The following is a 24,589-nucleotide window of genomic DNA, read 5'->3' as shown; positions in this document are numbered from 1 at the left end:
TTGATATTTTTGCTTTAGTAGTGTTAGTTGGTTATTAATTGTAAAGCAAGACTGTAAAGACCTTTTTGCCTTAGTTATGGCCATATTTTAAAAGTGTAAATTTTATTACAGCAAAAACAAGAATTGTGTAAAATTAGTTGTAAAATTTCAAAATATTACAAAAAAAAAAAAAAATAAAAAACCACAACAATAAATTGCTTTTTTCTATGTATAGATTTTTTTAACATATTTCTTAAGTAATTTCCTTAAGGTCTTTTTTTTTTGGTTTAAAACATGTTTTAAAACATAAACAGTAGTATATTCTTTAACTAACTAAAATATTACACCCACATTTTCTTTATAATGTGTTAACTATACAGAAAAAAAAAATAGAAAATTGAAGGAAAAAAACACATAAATAAAAAGCATAAACTGACACGTTTAACTCATTTCAAAGATATAAATCTTGTCTTTTTAAAACTAAACTATTCGTTTTTATTTCTTAAGACTTTGGTAAAAAAAAGAAAAAAAATACAGAAGAAAAACTCTATGTCACGCTTTTTTCTTTTGAAAAAATTCTAACAATGTTTTCTTTTCCAGCTTTTCTCATTTCTTTGCTTTTTCTAGAGTTTTTTTTTCTGTTTTTGTTTTTCCTAAAATTGTTTGTCAATTTGAACACAACTACTTTAGTGTCAACCTAAAGGTAAAACCCAACATTAATATGTTTAACTCTGTGTGTTACTTGTTTCTTCCACAAACAACTTGTGTGGATTCCTCTAGAGCTTTTATGCAAAGTGCCTGTTGGTAAATGATGTTAGTGTTAGTAGTGGTGTATCATGGTGTGAACATTATCACAGTGCACCGTTTTTTATCTACAGATGCTGTTTCCATGCCTGGTTGCCTTTATGCTCAAACAACACCTGCTGTTAACATTATTTCAAATATGGCAAATAAGCTGCTAAACCAAAGAGAAACAAATACACAAAAAAAGGTTAAGACTTGTTTAAAGGGAATAAATGAACTAGAACTGGAACACAACTAGAACAGAACTAGAACACAACTAGAGCACATCTAGAACAAAACTAAAACAGAACTAGAACTAGAACAGAACTAGAACGAAACTAGAACAGAACTAGAACAGAACTTAAACAGAACTAGAACAGAACTAGAACACAACTAGAACACAACTAGAACACAACTAGAATACAACTAGAACACAACTAGAATACAACTAGAAAAGAACTAGAACAGAACTAGAACACAACTAGAACAGAACTAGAACAGAACTAGAACAGAACTAGAACAGAACTAGAACAGAACTAGAACAGAACTAGAACAGAACTAGAACACAACTAGAACACAACTAGAACACAACTAGAACACAACTAGAACACAACTAGAATACAACTAGAAGAGAACTAGAACAGAACTAGAACAGAACAGAACTAGAACAGAACTAGAACAGAACTAGAACAGAACTAGAACAGAACTATAACTAGAACAAAACTAGAACAGAACTAGAACAGAACTTGAACAGAACTAGAACAGAACTAGAACAGAACTAGAACAGAACTAGAACAGAACTAGAACAGAACTAGAACAGAACTAGAACAGAACTAGAACAGAACTAGAACAGAACTAGAACAGAACTAGAACAGAACTAGAACAGAACTAGAACAGAACTAGAACAGAACTAGAACAGAAACTAGAACAGAACTAGAACAGAACTAGAACAGAACTAGAACAAACTAGAACAGAACTAGAACAGAACTAGAACAGAACTAGAACAGAACTAGAACAGAACTAGAACAGAACTAGAACAGAACTAGAACAGAACTAGAACAGAACTAGAACAGAACTAGAACAGAACTAGAACAGAACTAGAACAGAACTAGAACAGAACTAGAACAGAACTAGAACAGAACTAGAGCAAAAATAGAATATAACTAGAACAGAACTAGAACAGAACTAGAACACAGCTAGAACACAACTAGAACAGAACTGGAACAGAACTAGAACAGAACTAGAACAGAACTAGAACAGAACTAGAACAGAACTAGAACAGAACTAGAACAGAACTAGAACAGAACTAAAACAGAACTAGAACTGAACTAGAACAGAACTAGAACTGAACTAGAACAGAACAGAACTAAAATTGAAATACATCGACTTAATAAACATTCATGGAAAGAAATTTTTTCCCACCATTCGTTTAGTATTCAAAAACATATCAACTTGTTTTATATTGTTTTCAAATCTATTCATTTAATTAAGCCAAACTAGGTTTCCCATCTTTATTATTTTGAAAAAAAATATGATTTACATTCCTCACTGTCTAATAAACTATTTATATTGATGTCTTTTAACAAGTTTTAGTGTTTTTTATTTATTTATTTTTTTTTTTTTGTGTTTTACTATTTTTTAGTTTCTTTATATTTTGAGTTTATTAAAAAGACAACAATCAAATTGCAAAATACAGAAAATAGCATATAAAGCCTTATGGCTATTGCACGCCTTTTGCCATGGTTATGATTTCAATTTAAATGATTTGCAAACTATTAAACAAAAAAATTTTCAAACGAAAAAAATAAACTATAAAAAGCTGACGTTTTCTAAGCAACAGCATCAACATCAAACGTCATCGTCGTCATCATCAGTAAACTCAAAAAAGCATCATGAGCAGCAGCATAAGCATTTGGAAAATAATTTTCACGACATTGCTTCATATTTAGTTTGAGTTTTTGCTCACTACCAAATATTCTCATGACCTGCCAATCTAATAAATAACAAAAAAATATATAGAAAAACTATGAATAAACAGGAAAAAAAATTGTTAACAAAAGATTTTGAATCTTGCATTTTTTTCTGCTGCTCAAACTCTAAAGCCCATGTTAAACATAAATTCACACCTCTGGTCATAACGACACCATGTTAAATAACCACAAAAGCCAAAGTCAAAGAAAATCTAAAGAAAAAAAAAAAGAGTCACTAAAGAAATCGATCAAACGTCAAAGAAAATCATTTGAAATTTCTAAGTATAAACGTATACTTAAAGCCTGATCCTTTATATATATTAAAAAAAAGGTGGAAAGAAAATCACTTTTCTTCAATATAAATGGTGGCAGACTATTTATGCAAAAGAGCTTAAGCACAAAAAATAATCCCATTTTTGTTTAAAATGTAATATAAACTTGGCTAAGAAGTCCAAAACGAAAAAATATCAAAAAATTGCCATCTTGATTTATGACTTCATGACCAAACAATCACACACCATTTTTATAACAACTGGAAAGAAATACTTACCCAAAAGTTGAGTAACATAAATGAAACAAAACAAAAGTGCTTAATTTTTTTTCACCGTTTCATTTTCGAAGATTTTTGCTACGGTTTTCCAAATCAACAATTTCCGTATAGTTTTTATTTTCAGTTCAGTTTCCAGTTTACTAGACAATCGGTTATATTATGGTCGAGCATGCTTACACCAATCAGTGTCGCTTTGTGCAAACGTCACTCATTCTTGGTCATAAAAGCAACACAAAGTTTATTATAATACGTAGAAGACTGAAATCTCAAAAGAGAAAAAACAGATCATTCAAACCCAAGGCAGGAGAGGAAAGAGTGGAAAGAATCAAATTTATTGAAATGAGCTGTTTTTTTTTTTTTTGTAAACAGGAAGAACACAAGGAAAAATTAAGAACTCGTAAATGCTTAATAGGAGCAAAACTAAAAATGAACATGAACTAACGTAGAACAGAACTAGAACAGAACTAGAACAGAACTAGAACAGAACTAGAACAGAAATAGAACAGAACTAGAACAGAACTAGAACAGAACTAGAACAGAACTAGAACAGAACTAGAACAGAACTAAAACAGAACTAGAACAGAACTAGAACAGAACTAGAACAGAACTAGAACAGAACTAGAACAGAACTAGAACAGAACTAGAACTAGAACTGAACTACAACTGAACTAAAACTGAACTAGAACTAAAGTAGAACTAAAATTTAATCCGTGTATATACTTTCGAAATTGATGTGAAATTGTATTTTACTTTAAATCTACTCGTATATAAAGTATTAAGTACTTCAAATGGTACCAAGAGGTCTGGCTGATCTAGATTAAACACAAACAGGCAGTTTTGTAAAACTTTTAACCAACTAAGGAAGGTTTCCCCAAACAGCCAGCAGTAACAAGAACAACAACAACTCAAAAAACAAACCAACTTAAATTGACAATCATTTGAATTATTATTGTTAAGCAGCAGCAAATAAAACAAAAACAAAATAATAAGAAAAACAGCAGCAAAACTACTACCAGCAACACATCAAAACCATCAGCCACCAGAATAGTTGTAAACTTTAAAGCTTAGATTTCGGTTTTGTTCATTTTCCAAATCAGTTTTTTTGTGTGTGTTTTTTTTTTCTCTATAAGCACAGGATTTTTGTGGCAATTTTTTGTTGGTATATTTAAGTGAAAATGAGACTTAGAATTCTCACCATTATAAAAACATAGACTGAAGAAACAAAAATCTAGTAGTAGTAGTAGTAGTAGTAGTTGTGGTATAAATGTTTGTGTCTCATTTTTGGGGGCATTTTTAGTAAAGTGAAATAAATGGCCAACGATTGTGTTTATTTTGTAGTAGGTTTTTTTGTTTTAAGGGGGGCTTTTGTTTTTTTGTTTTTCTGTTGTTTGCTGCTTTTGTTATTATTGTTGTAGATTCAAACCATATCTTGGTATATTTTTGGCTTTTGTTTTAACAAAAACGGTTGTAAGTTTTGTTGTTGTTTGATTGTTGCAGTTGTAGCAAGAAAATCGTGAGATTCTTTAATGGAATTGGTTCGTGAAGAAGTGTTGATGAGGTCGATGATGTGAATGATGACGACGATGAAGAGTTTACGACAACTTCTCCAACTCTTAAAGAAAAAAAAAAACTGCAACTTGCGCACTACACACACTCACTCTCGTTGTCTTTTTAAGTTTAAAGTGATGATAATGATTATGATGATTATTGAGGAGGACACCAAAAAGTTAAAAATTTATAAAATATGAAGAGGTTGTTTTGTGTTAAAATGAAAGAAAAAAAGTTTAACATAGATTATTAATTGTAAATAAAAATTTTTTTAAATAATATAGAGATTTTTTGTTGTTAGATTGAAAATAAATATAAAGAGTGTTGCAAGTTACTTTTTTATTAAAGTTAATTAATAAAGAAAAATAAAATACAAAAACCAGCTGCTTAAGACCTAGTTCACACTAGGAAACTTTTTTTGGGAAACTTTTGATTTTTGTGTGCGAAAGAAAGAGAATGAAATATAAATCATCTCCTTCTCTCACACAAAAAATCAAAAGTTTCTCAACAAAAGTTTCCTAGTCTGAGCAAGGTCTAAGTGAAAAATCTTAATTTAAGCTACATGTGATTTTAAGCAAAAATCCTGTGAAAACAGCTTTTCAATCTTTTCCTAAAAAAAATCAAGTTTGTTTCTTAAGTCTTTTGTTAAATTTATAAAAACTTCACTAATATAAAGTTAAGAAACTAAAGCTTAGAAACCCTCTAAGTATTAAAAGCTGCTTTGTGATCACTTCTTTTCCCTTGAAAATTGATCATTTCTTTTCTATAGAAAAATTTATCACTTTGTGATCACTTTTAAAAAATTCAAGTTTGTTTCTTAAGTCTTTTGTTTAATATATGAAAACTTTAGCTTATAACTTAAGTTTTTTTTTTATAAAAAAAGCATCTACAAATTAAAACTTAATCACTTAATTCTATTCCTTTTGCAATCACTGATCTCTTATAAAAAATCAAGTTTTTTCTTTAAGTCTTTTGTTAAATGTATGAAAACTTTGTTACTATTAAGTTAAAAAAGCTTTTCCTTACAAAACTTCACTTCTTTTCTATCGAAATGTTGATCACTACTTTCACTTCTTTTTCATAAATAAGTTGATCAATTTGTGTTGACCACTTTCTGATCACATCATCTTTTCTAAAGAGTATTTCTACTGAAGAATTTATCACTTTGTGATAAATTTTTCTTCTTAGAAAAATTGATCTTCTTAAGATCAGTATTACTACTGAAGAGCTGATCGCTTTGTGATCACTTCTTCCTAAATAAAAGTTGATCAATTTGTGATCACTTCTTTCCTAAAGAAAAGTTGATCTCTTTGTGATCACTTCATTATTATATAAAAGAAGATAGCTATTGATCACTTCTTTTCTTTAGAAAAGATCAGTGTTTCCACTGAAAAGTTGATCATTTTTTGACCATCATTTCCAATACAATTTTTCTACAGAAAACTGATCTCTTTGAGATCAGTATTTCTAATAAAGAGTTGATCACTTTGTTATCGCTTGATCACTTTGTTATCACTTTTTACCTAAAGATAAGTTTTTTTCCTAAAAAATTGATCACTATTTGTTCACTTTTTTCTATAGAATAATTGATCATATTTCGATCAGTGTTTCTACTGAAAATTTGATTACATTGTGATCAGTATTTCCACTAAAAAGTTTATAAGTTTTTGATCAGTACTTTTATAGAAAAGAGGATCTCTTCTTTTCTATAGATAAGTTGATCAGTTTGTGATCACATCATTCCTAAAGATCACTTTGTGATCACTTCATTCCTAAACAAATGTTGATCACTGTGTTATCACTTCTTTTCTAAGGAAAGGTTTATCACATTGCGATCAGTGTTCCACTAAAAAGTTTATCAATTTGTGATCAGTTATTCTATAAAAAAGATGACCACTTCGAGATCAGTGTTTCTATTGAAGAGTTCATAAATTTGTGTTCGCTTTCTTCCTATAAACAAGTTAATAACTTATATCCCAAAGAAAAGTAGATCAATTTATAATTACATCTTTTCTAAAGAAAAGTTGATCTCTTTGTGATCGATCATTCATTATTATAGGTTGATCACTATGTAATCACTTCATTTCTACAGAAAAGTTTATCAGTGTTTCCACTGAGAGATTTTATCAGTTTTTTTTTCTATACAAAAGTGGATCTTTTAGAGATCAGTGTTTCTACTGAAGAGTTCGATTTTCGATTCTTAAAGAAAAGTTTGTGATCACTTTTTTCCTAAAGAAAAGTTGTTCACTTCATTATTATTCAAAATTTGATACTTGCGATCAGTGTTTCCACTGAAAAGTTTATCAATTTATGATCAGTTCATACCTTTGAGATCAGTGTTTCTACTGATGAGTTTGCTTTTTTCCTAAAGAAAAATTGATCAGTTTGTGATCACTCTTTTCCGCCAGAAAAGTTGTTCACTTCATTATTATTCAAAATTTGATCCTTGCGATCAATGTTTTTATCAATTTATGATCAGTTCATCTATACAAAAGTGGATCCCTTTGAGATCAGTGTTTATACTGAAGAGTTTGCTTTTTTTCTTAAAAAAAAGTTGATCAGTTTGTGATCACGTCTTTCCTGAGAAAAGGTTGATCTCTTTGTGATCGATCCTTCATCATTTCTTTTCTATAGAAAAGTTTAGAAAGTTATTATATCAAAACTTAATTTTTATGGAAAAATTTATGATTTTGTAATGAAATTTCTATAGAAAGTTTGCTCATATGTTATTAATTTTTCAGAAGAAAATATTATTACTTTGTGAATACTGTGTGATCAGTTTCTATAGAAAAGTATTATGATCAGTTTTATATAAAAACTTTATCTCAACTTTATCACATTGTGATCAGTTTTTATAATCAGCAATTCTATAAAGAGTCTGATCGATTCGTTATAGAATTTTTTTCTTTTTTCAAGTTCTTGTGATAATTTGATTATTTTATTGGAAAGTATTAAAATTTCTAAAGAAAATCCAAGAAAATCTATGACTAATGCTTAAGTAATTTAACTTAATATTATTTGACTCAAATTTTGTTCCTTTACTCAGTTGACCTAAACATTATGTGCAAGTAGACAAACACTATCTATATAAGACTTGATATTGAAACTATTTGACCAACAGTTAGATAGACCCATAAGAATTATATGTGAGAAATAACCATCATAAAGGCTTTTTTCCAAGAAGAAGAAGAACCAACATAAAACCAAAAAAAAAGAAATATATTGGGAAAAGAAAATTTGTTCACATACTATCCCATGGAAGGCAGCCTAGTGAAACAGGCAGGCGTTGGTTGATTTGCCGGTATGTACACAAGTATTTATTGTAGTCAAATTTAACATAGAAATCATAAAAACCGGTTGCAATGTTATAAGCAAAGTAAAAAAAAAAAAACAAAATCGGTGGAAAAAATATCTTTAAGATTTTATTTGACTTTTTATTCGCCTTTAACGGCAGCCCAAAAAAGCAGCGGGTCATTACACCAATTGTTGTAGATGTCTAACAGAAAAATAAAAAGAAAAAATACAATTCTATAGGAAATCTTCTGCCAAAGGATTTTTTTCTGTTAGGAAAAAAAATATTCACACAGTTATGGGTTTTGATGCTTTTTCCTATGTTGGGTGTATAATTTTTTTTGTAGCTTTTTGCATCTACCAACAATTTACCAAACAAATAAACCAAACCAATGCAAACTAAACAAACTAAACAGAAATTACTTTAAAAAAATCTAAGAAGACAGAAAAGTTCAAATTGTATTGGCCATAACTAAGCTTTAGATATACACACAAACACACATATATAAAAAAATTCATTCAATTGCAAGTTCATTTCTGCAACATCTTTTTTGTGGCTTTTTTTCTTCTACTTTGGTTTTTTCTGTTTTTTTTTTTTGTCTTCTTACCTCAATACAACGTTTTTGACCTACTGACTACTCTTTGTAAAATTGCAGCCATTTAGTTAACACACACACACACACACACTTACTGACACAGAGTAATACTTAAGTTAAAACATACTTACCTGTATCTATATAATTCCTACCGCCATATAATTGTGGTAACCAAACCAATCGTCCAAAAGAAAACTTCTTTTTTTTCATTTGTGAATTTCTTTAACCAAGCATAAAGTGTTTGAAGGCTAAAAGGCGTTAAGAATTAAACACTTGTTATTAGTTTTTACAAAAAGAATTTTTTCGTTCTGCTTACCCAAAAATGACATTAATTTAAAATGGTGTTGATAAATTTATAAATTTATTACAAAGACTTTTTTGCTCCTTTTTTTCCACAAAAAAAAAAAAAATAATTTCCTAAAGGCAAGACAATTTTCTCCATAAATTTTCTCAAGATTTTTTGTCAAAGGCCACAAGAATAAAGGTCAAGTTTTGTTAAGATATTAGTCAATGAGTATAATAAGATATTTAAAAAATGTTAGCAACAAATAATGGAGAAGAAGTATGTTAGGGATTGTCAATAATTAAAAAGAAAAATTAAGAAAAAGAAAAATTTAAAACAAAAGACTTAAGACACAAACATCAGATAGAAAAAGAAAATTTCTTAAAAACTCATTACTAAGATCAGATAGAAAAAGAAAATTTCTTAAAAACTCATTACTAAGTGAAGAAATTTTCTACAGAAAAACTCAACATAAAATTAGGAAATTTTCTATAGAAAAATTCATCCCAATGTGAAGAAATTTTTTATAGAAAAACTCAACACAAAATGAAGAAATTTTTAATAAAACAAATCAACACAAAGTGAAGAAATCTTCTATTGAACAAATCAACGCAAAGTGAAGAAATTTTCTATTGAACAACTTAACACAAAGTGGTGAAATTTTCTATAGAAAAACTCATCAGAAAGTTTTGCAATTTTCTATAGAAAAACTCATCAGAAAGTTCTGAAATTTTCTATAGAAAAACTCATCAGAAAGTTCTGAAATTTTCTATAGAAAAACTCATCACAAAGTGATGAAATTTTCTATAGAAAAACTCATCACAAAGTGATGAAATTTTCTATAGAAAAACTCATCACAAAGTGATGAAATTTTCTATAGAAAAACTCATCCCAAAGTGATGAAATTTTCTATAGAAAAACTCAACACAAAATGAAGAAATTTTCTATAGAAAAACTCAAAACAAAATGAAAAATTTTCTATAGAAAAACTCAAAACAAAATGAAAAATTTTCTATAGAAAAACTCATCACAAAGTGAGGAAATTTTCTATAGAAAAACTCATCACAAAGTGATGAAATTTTTTATAGAAAAACTCATCACAAAGTAATGAAATTTTCAATCACAATGTGAGCAACTTTTCTTCAGCAGAATTGATCACAATGCGATCAACTTTTATTTAGCTGCATTGATCGTAATATGATCATCGTTCATTTAGCAGAATTGATCATAACGTGATCAACTTTTATTTACTGAAATTTGTCAGAATGTGATCAACTTATCTTGATCATAATATAAACAACTTTTCTTTAGAAGAATTGATCATAATGTGATCAATATGTTATTAACTTTTCTTTAGAAGAATTGATCACAATATGATTTTTTTAAGAAGAATTGATCGCAATGGGATCAACTTTGCATTAGAATGTGATCAATATTTCTTTGGTAGAAATGGTCTCAATTGGATTAACTTTTCTTCGGCGAAATTGATCACAATATGATCAGCTTTTCTTTAGCAGAATTGACCATAATGTGATCACTTTTCTTTGGCAAAATTGATAATAATATGATTAACATTTATTTAGAAGAATTGATCGCTGTTTTTTGATCACAGTGATCAACTCTTTTCAATCATTATTTTTTTTTTTTAATATATGTGTTAGTTCTCTACTAAACTTCATCACCATTTAAACTTTATTTTGAAAATATATTTTCCACAATATTTTGAGAAATCTTGCACATGTTTATTACCTTCTTCCATTGCAAAACTCCACACGTTCAGCGAGCTCATCAATTTTTGCGTAATTAAAACCATAAACTAACAAAAATGAGAAGAAATAAAAACTGAAAATGCCATAAAGTTTTAGCAAAGATTTGTGAAAAAAAATCAAATTAAAAATTGTGTAAAGTAGGTGGCGTCAATTACCGTTTTTTTCTCTTATTCCTGCTATAAAATTTTTTTTAAAGAAAAACCACCATATTACACCACAGGAAAGTCTAGCCTGACAATAAGAAAGAGTAAACTTATTTTCTTTGAAATTAAACTAAAAGAAGAAAAATAGCTAATATTAGCAACAAATTTAATTTTCTCTTTTTCTCTAAAGAAATTATTTCTATACAACTGCATATTTGCCCCCTTGAAACCGTTAAATCTTTAAAAAAAATAAAGAAAAAAGTAATACAAAACCCGCAGCAGTAGGCCTTAAGGAATTTGTCAATATTGCTGCTAGTGGCACCTAGTTTATGGCTGTTTGCTTACAATATGGAAATATGCAAACAGCCGCCGTTTTCCTTCATATATTGTGAAAAACAATAAACATTAAAATAAGAGAAAAAATATATATAGTTTTTTTTTGCTATTTTTTATAGCTTTGAACAATAAATATGGTCTTAGGAAATAGAAAAATAGAAATGCGTGTTTAACAGTTTTTCTAACATAAAAAACTTTTTTTTTTGACTGCTGTTCGGTAGGTAGATTTCAATTTATTGTGTAAACATTGTTTTGTTTCTCTTTTACAGAAACTATTTGTACTTTTCTTGGGTTTTTTGTTGTGTTTTGTAGAAAAGAATGCAACAGAAAATTTTAAGACAACGACCTTTTCATTGCCCGAAAGTAGCTCATATTAGGAGGAGCTTTTCTAAATAAAAATTGATTGAATTGCAATTTTTCAAGAGAAGAGCTTCCCTCTTCTCTTGAAAAATTGCAGCTAAGAGAGAGAAACTTTTGTATAGAAAAGGGATGCACATGAGAGGAGCTATGCTTTAGAAAAGGGGTTCAAAGGAGAGGATCTTTTCTACAGAAAAGGGATTGAAAGGAGAGGAGCTTTTCTATATGAAAGCAGCTGCATATAGAGTAACTTTTCCATAGAAAAGTTGCTTCATTTGAGAAAAGCTTTTCTATAGAAAATTACTCCTATCAAGTAGCCTTCCTATAGAAAAGTTGTTCCAATTAATTATAGTCTTTCTATAGAAAAGTTTCTTTTAACAAGAGGAGTCTTTCTGTACAAAACTTGCTCTAAACAATAGTAACTTTTTAATTTAAAAGTTTCTCCGAATAATAAGAGCTTTTCAACAGAAAGGCGGTTCCAATTGAGGGAAGCTTTTATATAGAAAATCTGCTGCAATTGAGGGGAGCTTTTCTACATAAAAGTTGCTTCAACTTAGAGGAGCTTTTCTATAGGAAATTGTCTTCAATTGAGAGGAACTTTACTTTAGAAAATTTGCTCACAAGAGTAACCTTTCTATAGAAAAGCTGCTCCAATTAAGTATAGCTTTTCCATAAAGAAGTTTCTATTTATAAGAGGAGTCTTTCTATATAAAAGTTACTCCAAACTAGAGTAACTTTTTAATTGAAAAGTTTCTCCAAATAATAGAAGCTTTTATATAGAAAAGCTGCTTCAATTAAGGAGAGCTTATCTACAGAAAAGTTGCTTCAATTGAGAGGTGTTTTACTATAAAAAATTTTATTATCTTTTCTATAAAAAAGCTGCTTCAATTGAGGGAAGCTTTTCTCTAGAATAATTGCTCCAACTGAGAGCAACTTTTATATAGAAAAACTGCTTTAATTGAGGGCAGCATTTCTTCAGAAAAGTTGTTATAACTTAGAGGAGCTTTTCTATAAAAAATGTTCTCCAATTGAGAGGAACTTTTCTTTAGAAAATTTGCTTCAGTTGAGAGCTTTTCTGTGCAAAAGTTAGTTTTCAACTATAAAAAGCTTTTCTGTACAAAAGCTAGTTCAAATATAAGAAGCTTTTCTGTAGAAAAGTTGCTGCGATTAAGAGTAACATTTCTATGTGAAATATGCTGCCATTAAGAGAAGTTTTCATATATAAAACCTGCAGTTATTACGATGAGCTTTTCTATAGAAAAAGTTGTACTAATTAATAGGAGCTTTTTAATAGAAAAAATACAGCAAATAAGACAAGCTTTTCAATGAAAAAATTACTACGATAAAGAGAAGCTATTCTAAAGAAAACTTTATCGGATTAAGATAAGCTTTTTAAAGAAAAATGGTAGACATTTTCTTAAGGATTTCTATGACTTTAAGAGAGCTTTTTTATATAAGAGTTGTTTCGATTATGCGGAACTGTTTTTTTTTTTTTCATAAAATTTATTAAACATTTTGATGGATTTCCATTTAGTTTTTAATAGTCTTACCAATTTAGTAATTTGTTTTTTTGTCTTTATTACAGATGAACCAGCTGTGCAAAGTCTGCGGCGAACCAGCGGCTGGTTTTCATTTTGGCGCCTTCACCTGTGAGGGTTGTAAGGTGAGTAGTAATTAATAGTTTAACTAATGAAATTCTTTAAATATGACAGAGTTGAAACATAAAACAGTTAGGACTTAATAAAAAGCTTTAAGCTTAACAGAGGATTAATAGTTGAATGACCCCTTTGGTGTCATTGATTTTACTACGCCTCTATAGCTATAATTTCTTAATTTGGTTTTCATTTTTCTTTTCAAAGCTTAAGGTCAAATAATCATATACATAAAATTAGTTCAAACTAACTAACACCTGTATTTAACAAAAAAATAATATTTTTTATAATTAATTATGTTTTTTTTAGTATTAAATATCTTATAAAAGCCCGCAGAATATTTCAAACTGTTTACGATTTTATTTTCCTCTATTCTATCAATATTATATTTTACAAATGCTACCCATATTAGCAAGTCTAATAAATATACACATTTTATAAACTTATAACCCTATTAAGACTTCAGGCTATAGAATGAAGACAAAACTAAAAAATCTAAGAGTTAAGAAAATAAATTATAGCTTCTGGGTTTTAATAATAGCTACAAAGTGAGCTGGAAAGTAATGAAAAAAAAAACAGGTACAAGAAACTTTATAAATATGCTATTGAGGTGAAGAAAAAAAAAAAAGAAACACTAAAACATTAATAAACGATTTAAGCTTCAATTACAAAATGTGCGTAACTAATTTATAATTTCATTGTTAGTCAAACTAATGATGTGAATATTTCATATATAGTTCAGTTATGCTAAAGCTAGTCAAAGTCAAGAAACACTTTCCTACAGTAAAAACTCTTCTAATCTGTCTTCAACATTATTCGAAAAGAACTTCTAATTCTAGTTAATTTTCTATAGAAAAGCTCATCTCAACCTGAACCTGAAATTTCTAGGAAAAAAGCTTCTCCTCATCAGAGAAAATTTTTGCATAAAAAGCTTTTATAAATCAGTAAAAGTTTTCTTAATTCTCATCAACCATCTAATGCATCATTTGTATATAAAAGCTTTCCTTACCAAAAAAAAGCTGTCTCACCAACCATCTAATGCATCATTTGTATTTTCTCTAGAGATGATTTAATACAAAAAAAACTTTGAATTCTAGTAAATTTTCTATAGAAAAGCTGGCCTCAACCTGAACCACATTTCTAGATAAAATGCTTTTCCTTATCTGAGAATATTTTTGCATAAAAAGCTCCTATTATTTGTAACTTCTCTAGAGATGATTTAATACAAAAAGAACTTTCAATTCTAGTAAATTTTCTATAAAAAAGCTGGTCTTAACCTGAACCACATTTATTGAAAAAAAGCTTCTCCTTATCTGAGACAATTTTTGCATAAAAAGCTCCTATGAATCAGAAAAAGTATTCTTATATCTCACCATCACAATCTAATGCAAATATTTGTATAGAAAAGCTTTCTTTAACATATGTATGTAACTTCCCTAGAGAAAACAGTCTCTCAATCTGAACAACTTTTTCTACACAATTCTCCTCCAGTAGATGCATATCTCTTCGCAATAGAAAATATATATTTCTATAAAAAAGCTTCAGTAGGAAGCTCCTATCAATCATAAAAAGGTTTCTTATATCTCTTTTAATCAAAGCAAATCTATCTACAGAAAACTTGTATAAATCTAAGAAACTTTTTCCTAGAAAAGCTTCTTTAAATATTGATGAACTTTCCATAGAATACAGTCTCTAAACTTTTTTCACACAAATCTCCTACATTCGATAAAGGTCTTTTTGTATAGAAAAGCTTTCTTTAATATTTTTTAATTCTGTAGAGAAAAGCTTTGCTTAATCAAAACTTTTTCCTAGAAAAGCTTCTTTCTTTCTTCACGTAATAAAAAATATATATTTCTGTATAAAAGCATCTGTCGGATTGAGTAACTTCATCATTGTGATTGCATTATTATCTCTTTATATAGAGAAAAATGTTTCTCTTGATGATCACTTTTTTTCAACACGCTGATCATATTATAATAAATTTGATCTTATTGTGATTAGAATGAATGTTTCATCTCATTGTTAGATCAAAAGAAAATAAATTGACACCATTGCGATCAATGTTTTTAGAGAAAAGATGATCATATTGATCTCATTGTGATCAATTTTATAAATAAACGCTGATCTTATTACAATATTATTGTTATCTGTTTATTTAGAGAAAAATTACATCATTGTGATAAATCTTTTAGAGATGATCTCATTGTGATCAGTTTTATATATAAACGCTAATATTATTACAATATCATTGTTATCTGTTTATCTAGAGAAAAATACATTTCATGGTGATCACTTTTTAAACGCTCTGATCATATTTTGATGTTTTTTTTCGAGAGATAAGTTTATCTAATTGTGATCAGTTTTTCTAGAGAAAATTACATCTGATTGTAAGATCAAACAAAGCTAAGTTGACATCATTGTGAACAATTTTTGGAGAGCACATTTGACCACGTTCAGATACATTTTGCTAGAGCAACATTGATCATATTATGATAGATTTTTATATGAAACATAATCTCGTTACGATCAATTTATTGTGTTATATTTTTCTTGCTTATCTTGATGTAATTGATTTCTTCTAGAGAAAAGCTAATCTTATTTTGATAAATTGTATCATATCATAAAGAAAGTTAATCATATTATGATAATTTTTTACAGCATGGTTGCTTATATTATGATAATTTCTTAAAGTAAAGTTGATCATATTCTTCTTAATAAATTATCCTATTTTTAACAATATCTCTACAAAAAAAGTGTATCATATTATGAATTAACTATAGAAAAGACTAGATCTTATTAGGTTGAAAATTTGAACATATTGTGTTTAGTTTAAGTTGATAAAATTCCCTATAAATTTCTTTATACATTTTCCTCTTGTTTTGAACTTGTTTTATGTGTTTTTTTCTCTCTAAACTAAATCATTTACTTTTTAGATTCTCACCTTAAATCATACAAATTTTTGCACGTCTTTCATATTTAAACCATTTTTATGCTAAATCATCTAATACGCATGTAATTTTATATTGATTGACTGCATTTTCATAAGTTATAATAAATGTTCATTGAATTTGAATCTAAGTATTCTCTCCCTATAATTCAATAACAATACTCTATAAAAAGATCATATTCATTGAAGTGATGGACGGACGGACGGACGTACAGACAGTTATTCAGAGGGGGAATCCATTGTTAATCTAATAAATAAACACAATAATGTATGAGACTTATATTGTTGATTGTTTGAATGTATAGTAGATGAATGGTATGATTTGGCTTTGGTATCATTGAATATAGATTTTTTCCCATCATTTGATAAGTTATAATTTTTAAACAAAATTTTGCTCGCTCTGCAGGGCAGGTTAATTAAAAATCGATTTACTTTGTTTGCTATTGTATATATGATAGTTTTTTTCTATAATATTTCTTATATACTACAAGATCATTCATTGATTTTTTTTTTTGTGAAAAAAATTACAAATAGATTTTTTTTTGGAAAAAAGTAAAAGTTTGAAACTTTTTGCACAGTTATTAGTGACTTAACGGATTTTTTCATACTAGAGACTTAAAGTTTCTATATAGATTATATTGTGCTTTTGTGTTAAGATTAAACTATAATTATGGGAACTAGTGTGGGAACATTTTTTTAAAATATATAAGAAATTTAAGGAAAATTGGGTCAAATATTAGCTATTATAAATCCATAACAAATTTAAGTAAAAGAATTTAAATGCCCTAAAAACTTCAGCAAGATTCCCTTTTAATCATCAATAATCACAGGGTCATTTCTTATATAATTTTAGATACTAAATACACACGTGTAAAGCGTGTCGAATTTTCTTAAGACAATTTTGTTTATAGTAATATGAGTTATAAAAAATATTTGCAATGTTCATTCTAAATAAGAAAACATAAAATTTAATACATTATTTAATACTACTATAAAATTAAATGGCACATTAAATTAAATTCGTAACTGACTACTGTAACGAACGATCACTAATATAAATAGAAATAAATAGCTTAGATATGCTGCCATAAGACTTAAGGTTTTTTTAACTTGTATGGGGGCAGCAGAACAGGGGTTCTCAAACTATGATCATAACTTTCAAATAAAAGTTTATTAGAGTAACAGTTGTAGTCAAGTTTTAGTTCAGTTCAAGTTCAATTCAAGTTCAGATTTAGTACAATTCAAGTTTAGTTGATTTCATGCTTGTTTCTTAAGTCTTTTGTTTTAATTGTCAGTTCTAGTTGTTTTTTGTTTTAATTGTCAGTTCTAGTAGTTCGATTCTAGTTAAGTTCTAGATCTGCTCTAGTTCAGTTCTAGTTCAGTTCTAGTTCAGTTCTAGTTCAGTTCTAGTTCAGTTCTAGTTCAGTTCTAGTTCAGTTCTAGTTCAGTTCTAGTTCAGTTCTAGTTCAGTTCTAGTTCAGTTCTACTTCAGTTCTAGTTCAGTTCTAGTTCAGTTCTAGTTCAGTTCTAGTTCAGTTCTAGTTCAGTTCTAGTTCAGTTCTAGTTCAGTTCTAGTTCAGTTCTAGTTCAGTTCTAGTTCAGTTCTAGTTCAGTTCTAGTTCAGTTCTAGTTCAGTTCTAGTTCAGTTCTAGTTCAGTTCTAGTTCAGTTCTAGTTCAGTTCTAGTTCAGTTCTAGTTCAGTTCTAGTTCAGTTCTAGTTCAGTTCTAGTTCAGTTCTAGTTCAGTTCTAGTTCAGTTCTAGTTCAGATTTAGTTTAATTTGAGTTTAGTTGATTTCATGCTTGTTTCTTAAGTTATTTGTTTCAATTGTCAGTTCTAGTTAAGTTCTAGATCAGTTCTAGTTCAGTTCTAGTTCAGTTCTAGTTCAGTTCTAGTTCAGTTCTAGTTCAGTTCTAGTTCAGTTCTAGTTCAGTTCTAGTTAAGTTCTAGTTCAGTTCTAGTTCAGTTCTAGTTCAGTTCTAGTTCAGTTCTTGTTCAGCTCAAGCTCAGTTTTTGTTTAGTTCCAGATCAGTTCTGTTCTAGTTCAAGTCTAGTTCTAGACCTGGCTAGTTCAGTTCTAGTCCAGTTCTAGTTCAGTTCTAGCTCATTTCTAGTAAAGTTCATTTTAGGTTTGTTTCTTAAGTCTTTTGTTTTAATCGTCACATTATTGACAATTTAGTTAAAAACTTATAATTGATAAAACTTAACTTTTAATTGTCGCTGCATTAAAACTTATAACACGTATAACTTAAGACACAAACATGAACGATTTCCAGTATAAATTCGAATGAAGACTTTCAGTTAAAAATCTAATTCAATTTCAGTTATAGTTCAGTTTTTACTAATAAATCTATGATTAAAAGTTTAAGAATCTTTTAAGTATAAAGCTAATGTGAATCTACCTGAGCATACCTTCTTAACTTAAAAACTACCATAGCGAATTTTTTCAATAAAAATATTGCCTAAAGAATAGAATATTAGTTTGCATTAAGATCGTAAAATTTAAAATCACTATCTAAACTAAGACATGCTAAACTATGAATATGAATCTAAAGATGAATATGAATATGGCAGAAAAAAAAGTCAAGGTCATTTTATAGTCACTCGATTACACTGCAAAGACGAGAGCTTCATAGTTGATAAACTACACTAAAGTCATGTGTATGTTGTCATTGTTGTGCAAAAAATTATTGTAAATAAATATTAAATTAAAAAAACTGAAAACTAAATGGGTAATAAAATACCCCTGCAGCACTTTAGCATTTTAAGTATTTAGAAGCAAATTGCTGCAGCACTCTACTTGAAGAAAAAAACAACAACTAGCTTTAAAGCTTTTTTTAATGATATTGTTAATTTATTAGTTGAAACAACAACACACCTTAATGAAGATGATACTTAGTAGTCTTCATTATGAGTTTAACACAAAGATCATTAACTTAATCAAGCGCATCAACAGCAGCTGTTTAGCTTAAGATTTAAACTTAAAACTGATGATGCCTTCGCTAAATCAAGTTACAGAAATAAATTCTCTCTTTCTGTATAGTTAAAGATTTCGTGTACTTTTGTATCTACATATACAAAGAAAAATTGTAATTAAATTTAATTAATTTTTAAAAATTGTAAATTTAATGTAAATTTATGTAAATGTTAACACTTGTAAATCTTTTACTTAAAAAAATAATAACAAAATATCAAAACGTTTGTATTTTAAACTAAAATTGTGAACAGCTTAAGTTTAGCACATTACATTTAAAAAAGCTAAAGATTTTTCTACTTTTACAGCTTTCAGCTGATAAATAATTATTTATAATTACAATTTTACTAAACAGCCTATTAAATGGCTTTTAGCTTTTAGTAGCAGCAAACAACAAAACGTTCATTTGCTGTTGTTGTTTTCTTGTGTAATTATAACAAAATTATAGATAATGTGAAATAAAGTACGCTGTGAGTGATGAAAGAGAACTTACTTACTGGCTTTTAAATAGTAATTTCTATTTATTTTTTTTTTTTTAGTTTAAGTGCGAAATAATTAATGGTCTAATGAAAGGTGCTCTGCTCTATTTTAGTTGATTTTTTTCGTACAAAATTCAAAAGAAAACTGTTTTTAAACTTAAAATGTTTGGTTATTAGTGTTTTTTGTTCATTGTTTCTTTAAAAAGTAAGAAAGTTATAATTAAATAGTAATTTTGTAACAAAAGTTTGCTTAAGCCAAAAAAGAAAAGGATTAAGTTTTCTAATGAAACTTAACTTGGTTAAGTTTTTGGGTCAGAAGTTTAAAACAGAAATGAACTTAAAATTAGTATTAGAATAAAATTAACTGGTCAATTTTTATTAATATAAATTTTAACACTTTATCGCTTAAAGTCTTTTTTAAAAAAAAAAAGATCTCATGCTTTCATGACAATTGAAAAAACGATCACTTTGTGATCATCTCTTTTTTGAGAAAATTGCATTCACTTTGTAATGATCTCTTTTTCTAAATATTTTATGGTGATCCTTTATCAAAAAAATAAAAACATTGATCACTTTCTGATCATATTTTCTTTATAAAACTTTCATTACTCACTGATCACATATTCTTTAGACAAATAATCAAATGCAAAAATAGATCTTTAAAACATCTTTCTGTTTTAGTTCTGTTCTACTTCTATTCTAGTTCTGTTCTAGTTCTGTTTTTGTTCTGTTTTAGTTCTGTTTTAGTTCTTTTCTAGTTCTGTTCTAGTTTTGTTCTAGTTCTTTTCTAGTTCTGTTCTAGTTCTGTTCTAGTTCTGTTCTAGTTCTGTTCTAGTTCTGTTCTAGTTCTGTTCTAGTTCTGTTCTAGTTCTGTTCTAGTTCTGTTCTAGTTCTGTTCTAGTTCTGTTCTAGTTCTGTTCTAGTTCTGTTCTAGTTCTGTTCTAGTTCTGTTCTAGTTCTGTTCTAGTTCTGTTCTAGTTCTGTTCTAGTTCTGTTCTAGTTCTGTTCTAGTTCTATTCTAGTTCTATTCTAGATCTGTTCGAGTTCTGTTCTAGTTCTATTCTAGATCTGTTCTAGTTCTGTTCTAGTTCTTTTCTAGTTCTGTTCTAGTTCTGTTCTAGTTCTGTTCTAGGTCTGTTCTAGTTCTGTTCTAGTTCTGTCCTAGTTCTTTTCTAGTTCTGTTTGATCTGTTTGATCACTTTAGAAAAGTTTGATCACTTTGTGATCATCTTTTCTTTAGAAAAGTTTGATCACTTTGTGATAATTTTTTCTTTAGAAAAGTTTGATCAATTTGTGATTACTTATATTTTCTTTAAAAAAGTTTGATTAGTTTGTGATCATATTTTCTTTAGAAAAGTTTGATCACTTTGCGATTATCTTTTCTTTGGAGCAGTTTGATCACTTTATGGTCACATTTTGTTCAAAAAAAAAGCTTGATCACTTTGTTGTTATCTTTTATTAAAAAAGTTTGATCAGCTTGTGATCACCATTTCTTCTGAAAAGTTTGATCACTTTGTCATCGCCTTTCGATAACTTTGTAATTATCTTTTCTTTAGAAAATGTTGATCACTTGTGATCGTCATGATCTCTTTGTGAACATATGTTCTTTGGAAAAGTTTAATCTCTTTGTAAGCATATTTTTTAGAAAACTTTCATCGCGTGGTGATCTTTATTTCTCTAGAATACTTTCATCTTTAAAGAAATGATCAATTTGTGATCATGTTTTATATGAGAAAATTGATCACTTTGTAATCGTCTTATCTTAGGAAAGGTTTAATCATATTATGATCATCATTTCTTTAAAAAAGTCTGATCATTGTTGTGATCATTTTGATCACTTTGTGATCATCTTTTTTAAAAGAATTGATTATTTTGTGATCATGTTTTCCAGCAAATGTTGAGCAAAATCAATTTCATCTATTTCAAAGTATTTAATCCAAATCTTTGCCTTCTTTCTTTTCAGTCTTTCTTTGGCCGCACCTACAACAACATATCCGCCATAGCTGGTTGTAAGAACAATGGAGATTGTGTGATCAATAAAAAGAATCGTACCGCCTGTAAAGCTTGTCGTCTGCGGAAGTGCCTGCTGGTGGGCATGTCGAAAAGTGGATCACGATATGGTCGAAGATCGAATTGGTTTAAAATACACTGTCTGCTGCAAGAGCAGCAAACAAATGCAGGAAATTCACAACAAAATCCCAATACAAATGCCAATAATTTAGAACAATTAGCTAGATTACATCAGATACATGCACGTCAGACGTATCAGGATAAAACAAATCCCTGCATTAAATCGGCCATAGGACAGCAGCAAGTGGCGCTTACGCTGCCGGCCTCTAATGCGGCGACAGCAAATAGTTTTTCAAATTTTCTAAATCCTGCCAAGTATTTCAATGGCAATGATATTGCTATGCACAAGAACAACGAATCCCGCCTCAGTGATACACCCAGTGATTCGGGTGCTTCGTCGGCGGGAGATCCTACCGATGATTGTACTAGCAATAATAGTATACGTCAACACAGTCATCACCTACATCATCAACATCATCATCACCAGGCGCTGGCAGCCATTAAAAGTGAGCGCAATTGCAGCTCTGCCCATCAGTCATTGAACGATAGTAATGGAGATGAAGATTCGGATGAGAGAGAGCGCAGACGTCAGCAATTTCTGCAGATATTTCGTAGTCATTCAGAGCCTCTAAGTCCTTTTGCACCATTTCACTTTACACAATTAGCACCACCAGCGCCCGCTGTTATAGCGGGGACACCGCCCAGTTTTGTATTACCCACAATTTTAAAAACTAGCAATGAAAGTCTGGTAAAGCAAGAAGATTTACAAGAAGAGCCCATAGATTTATCGGTAAAGTCAAGACATAGTCAAACACCTGAATGTCCTCGTAGAAGTTTAACTCCCGAAATAAAGGAAACCAATAATGAACCTGTCAATGTATTAACTAAAACTACACCGTTAGATTTGACTTTAGTGAGAACAACACAGACATTAACGGGGTGAAAGCCCTTAAGTATGCTTTACATTTTACTTTCAACTAAAGCCTAAAAATATACTCCAAATTTTGTATTAGAAGTTTTTATTAAAAACACTTGAAATTATTATTATTTTTTTAACAAATATTTATTTAAATTACAGTATTTTTTTATGTCATTATTTAACTTTATTCTAATCCAAAAACAACAAAACTAAAATCCAGTGTTTTTAGAAAAATTATTTTTAAATTTTATAGTTTAAATAATTAGTTTATGGCAAAATTATTGTATATAAACTATTTATATTTAAATAGTTTGTTTTAGCTTAATTTATAAAAAAAAAATTATATATTTTGTTATTATTTTTTATTTAATTTTAATACAAAATTTTCTTTGTTTAAACAGCAAACTGAAAAAGAAAAGACACACATTTTTTTGTATATAAAACTTGACACCTGGGAATTCCCATTTGTGCCATAAGCTGGAGCTATTGTTTTCCGAAATTCATCTTTGTTGAAGAATATTTAAAAAAAGGAAACAAGTTCAGGCTTAAACTAACAAAAGCAAAAGAAAATGGTGCCAGAACAAACAAAAAAAGTAAAAGAAATGTACAAAATTTTAAAGGTTAAACATAAATTAGCAATAAATTAAGATGAAATTGTTTAAAAGGGGAAGAACTACTTAACAATTTCAATTTTGCAGCAAAAGTACCAAACGCTCTTGATTCTAAAGTTTCAGCTTTAAATCTTTTCAGATTCCAAAACCTGAACTTTTAACTTGAACTTTGTAGCATGAATTTTAGTCTCCTTTGCCTCAATCACTGAACTTTTAAACTCAATCCTTGTACTTTTGTGTACTTTTGCTCTATTTTAAACACTTTTTCCCCCTTTTATTCTATTTCATCAATTTTATTAGATTTTTCTACAAATTACAATAAACTTAAATTATTTATAAATTTTAGTAAAATTAGTTTAATTTAAAAAAAAAAAAAACGAATTATATATAAATTTTGTTTAGTTTAAATTTTTTTGTTGTTTTTTATTTTTAATTTATGAATTTAAAAAAAAAAATAAATGTTTGTTTTTTATGTTTTATAATTTTATTTTAAATAATTATTTATTATACATTCCACATAAGAGTCTATTTTTTATAAATTTAAAAGAAAAAAAATAAATAAAATAAAAAAAATGTTTTATGAAAAAGATCCAAGAAAAATAGTTTTAATTGAAAAAAGAAATAAATACACAATCCAAAGGTAAGTAACAGGAAACCTTAACAAAAAAACTCAAAAACCAGAACCAGAATTGAACTAGAACTGAAGTAGAACTGAACCAGAACTATAACTGAAGTGGAACTGAACCAAAAATGAACTAGAACTGAACTAGAATCGAACTAGAACTGAAATAGAAAAGAACTTTAACATAACTAGAGCTGAACTAGAACTAAACTAGAACTGAAACAGAACTATACTAGAACTGAACTAGAAATTAGGATTCAGCATAAATCCTAATTTCAAATGACAAATTTTAGCTATTCCCGTCCCCAAACTCCCTTAGTTACAGCACAAACTGTTGAAAATAAAAAATTATGGGGAATTTTGATGAAATATTGGTCCTAGGTCCATTTTGAGACCATTTTTGGATTCAGCATGGCAATTTACCAGAATGGTGAGTTTCCAGCCATATTCGGCCAGTAGTTTTCGAGTTTAAAGCAAATAAAAAAAATTCACAATTTTAGATTAATTTGATGGACTCAAACCCAAAATTTAAAATTTATTTTTTTGTTTGCTTCAAACTCGAAAACTACTGGCCGAATCTGGCTGGAAAGTCACCTTTCTGGTAATTTCCCACGCTGAATCCGAAAATGAACTCAGAATGGACCTGGGACCAATATTTCATCAAAATTCCCGACAATTTTTTATTTTGAGCAAATTGCGTCATAATTTCGG

General features: G+C 28.6%; 1 protein-coding gene across 1 annotated transcript in view; it reads left to right on the top strand.

Annotated features, from left to right (window-relative positions):
- LOC111676400 (protein embryonic gonad) overlaps window positions 1-22,859 on the top strand; it is a 50,291-nt gene extending 27,432 nt beyond the window's left edge. The window contains exons 2-3 of the mRNA XM_023437319.2: window positions 13,191-13,268; window positions 21,620-22,859. Coding sequence (XP_023293087.2) covers window positions 13,191-13,268; window positions 21,620-22,669 — 1,128 coding nt within the window. The 3' untranslated portion in view covers window positions 22,670-22,859. The remainder of the gene's footprint in view (window positions 1-13,190; window positions 13,269-21,619) is intronic.
- The last annotated feature ends 1,730 nt before the right edge of the window (window positions 22,860-24,589 follow it).

This window comes from Lucilia cuprina, chromosome 5 (assembly GCF_022045245.1).
Source record: "Lucilia cuprina isolate Lc7/37 chromosome 5, ASM2204524v1, whole genome shotgun sequence".
Classification (NCBI taxonomy): Eukaryota; Metazoa; Arthropoda; class Insecta; order Diptera; family Calliphoridae; genus Lucilia; species Lucilia cuprina.
The sequence above is the reverse complement of the archived record's forward strand: the minus strand, read 5'-3'. Positions and strand labels throughout refer to the sequence as shown.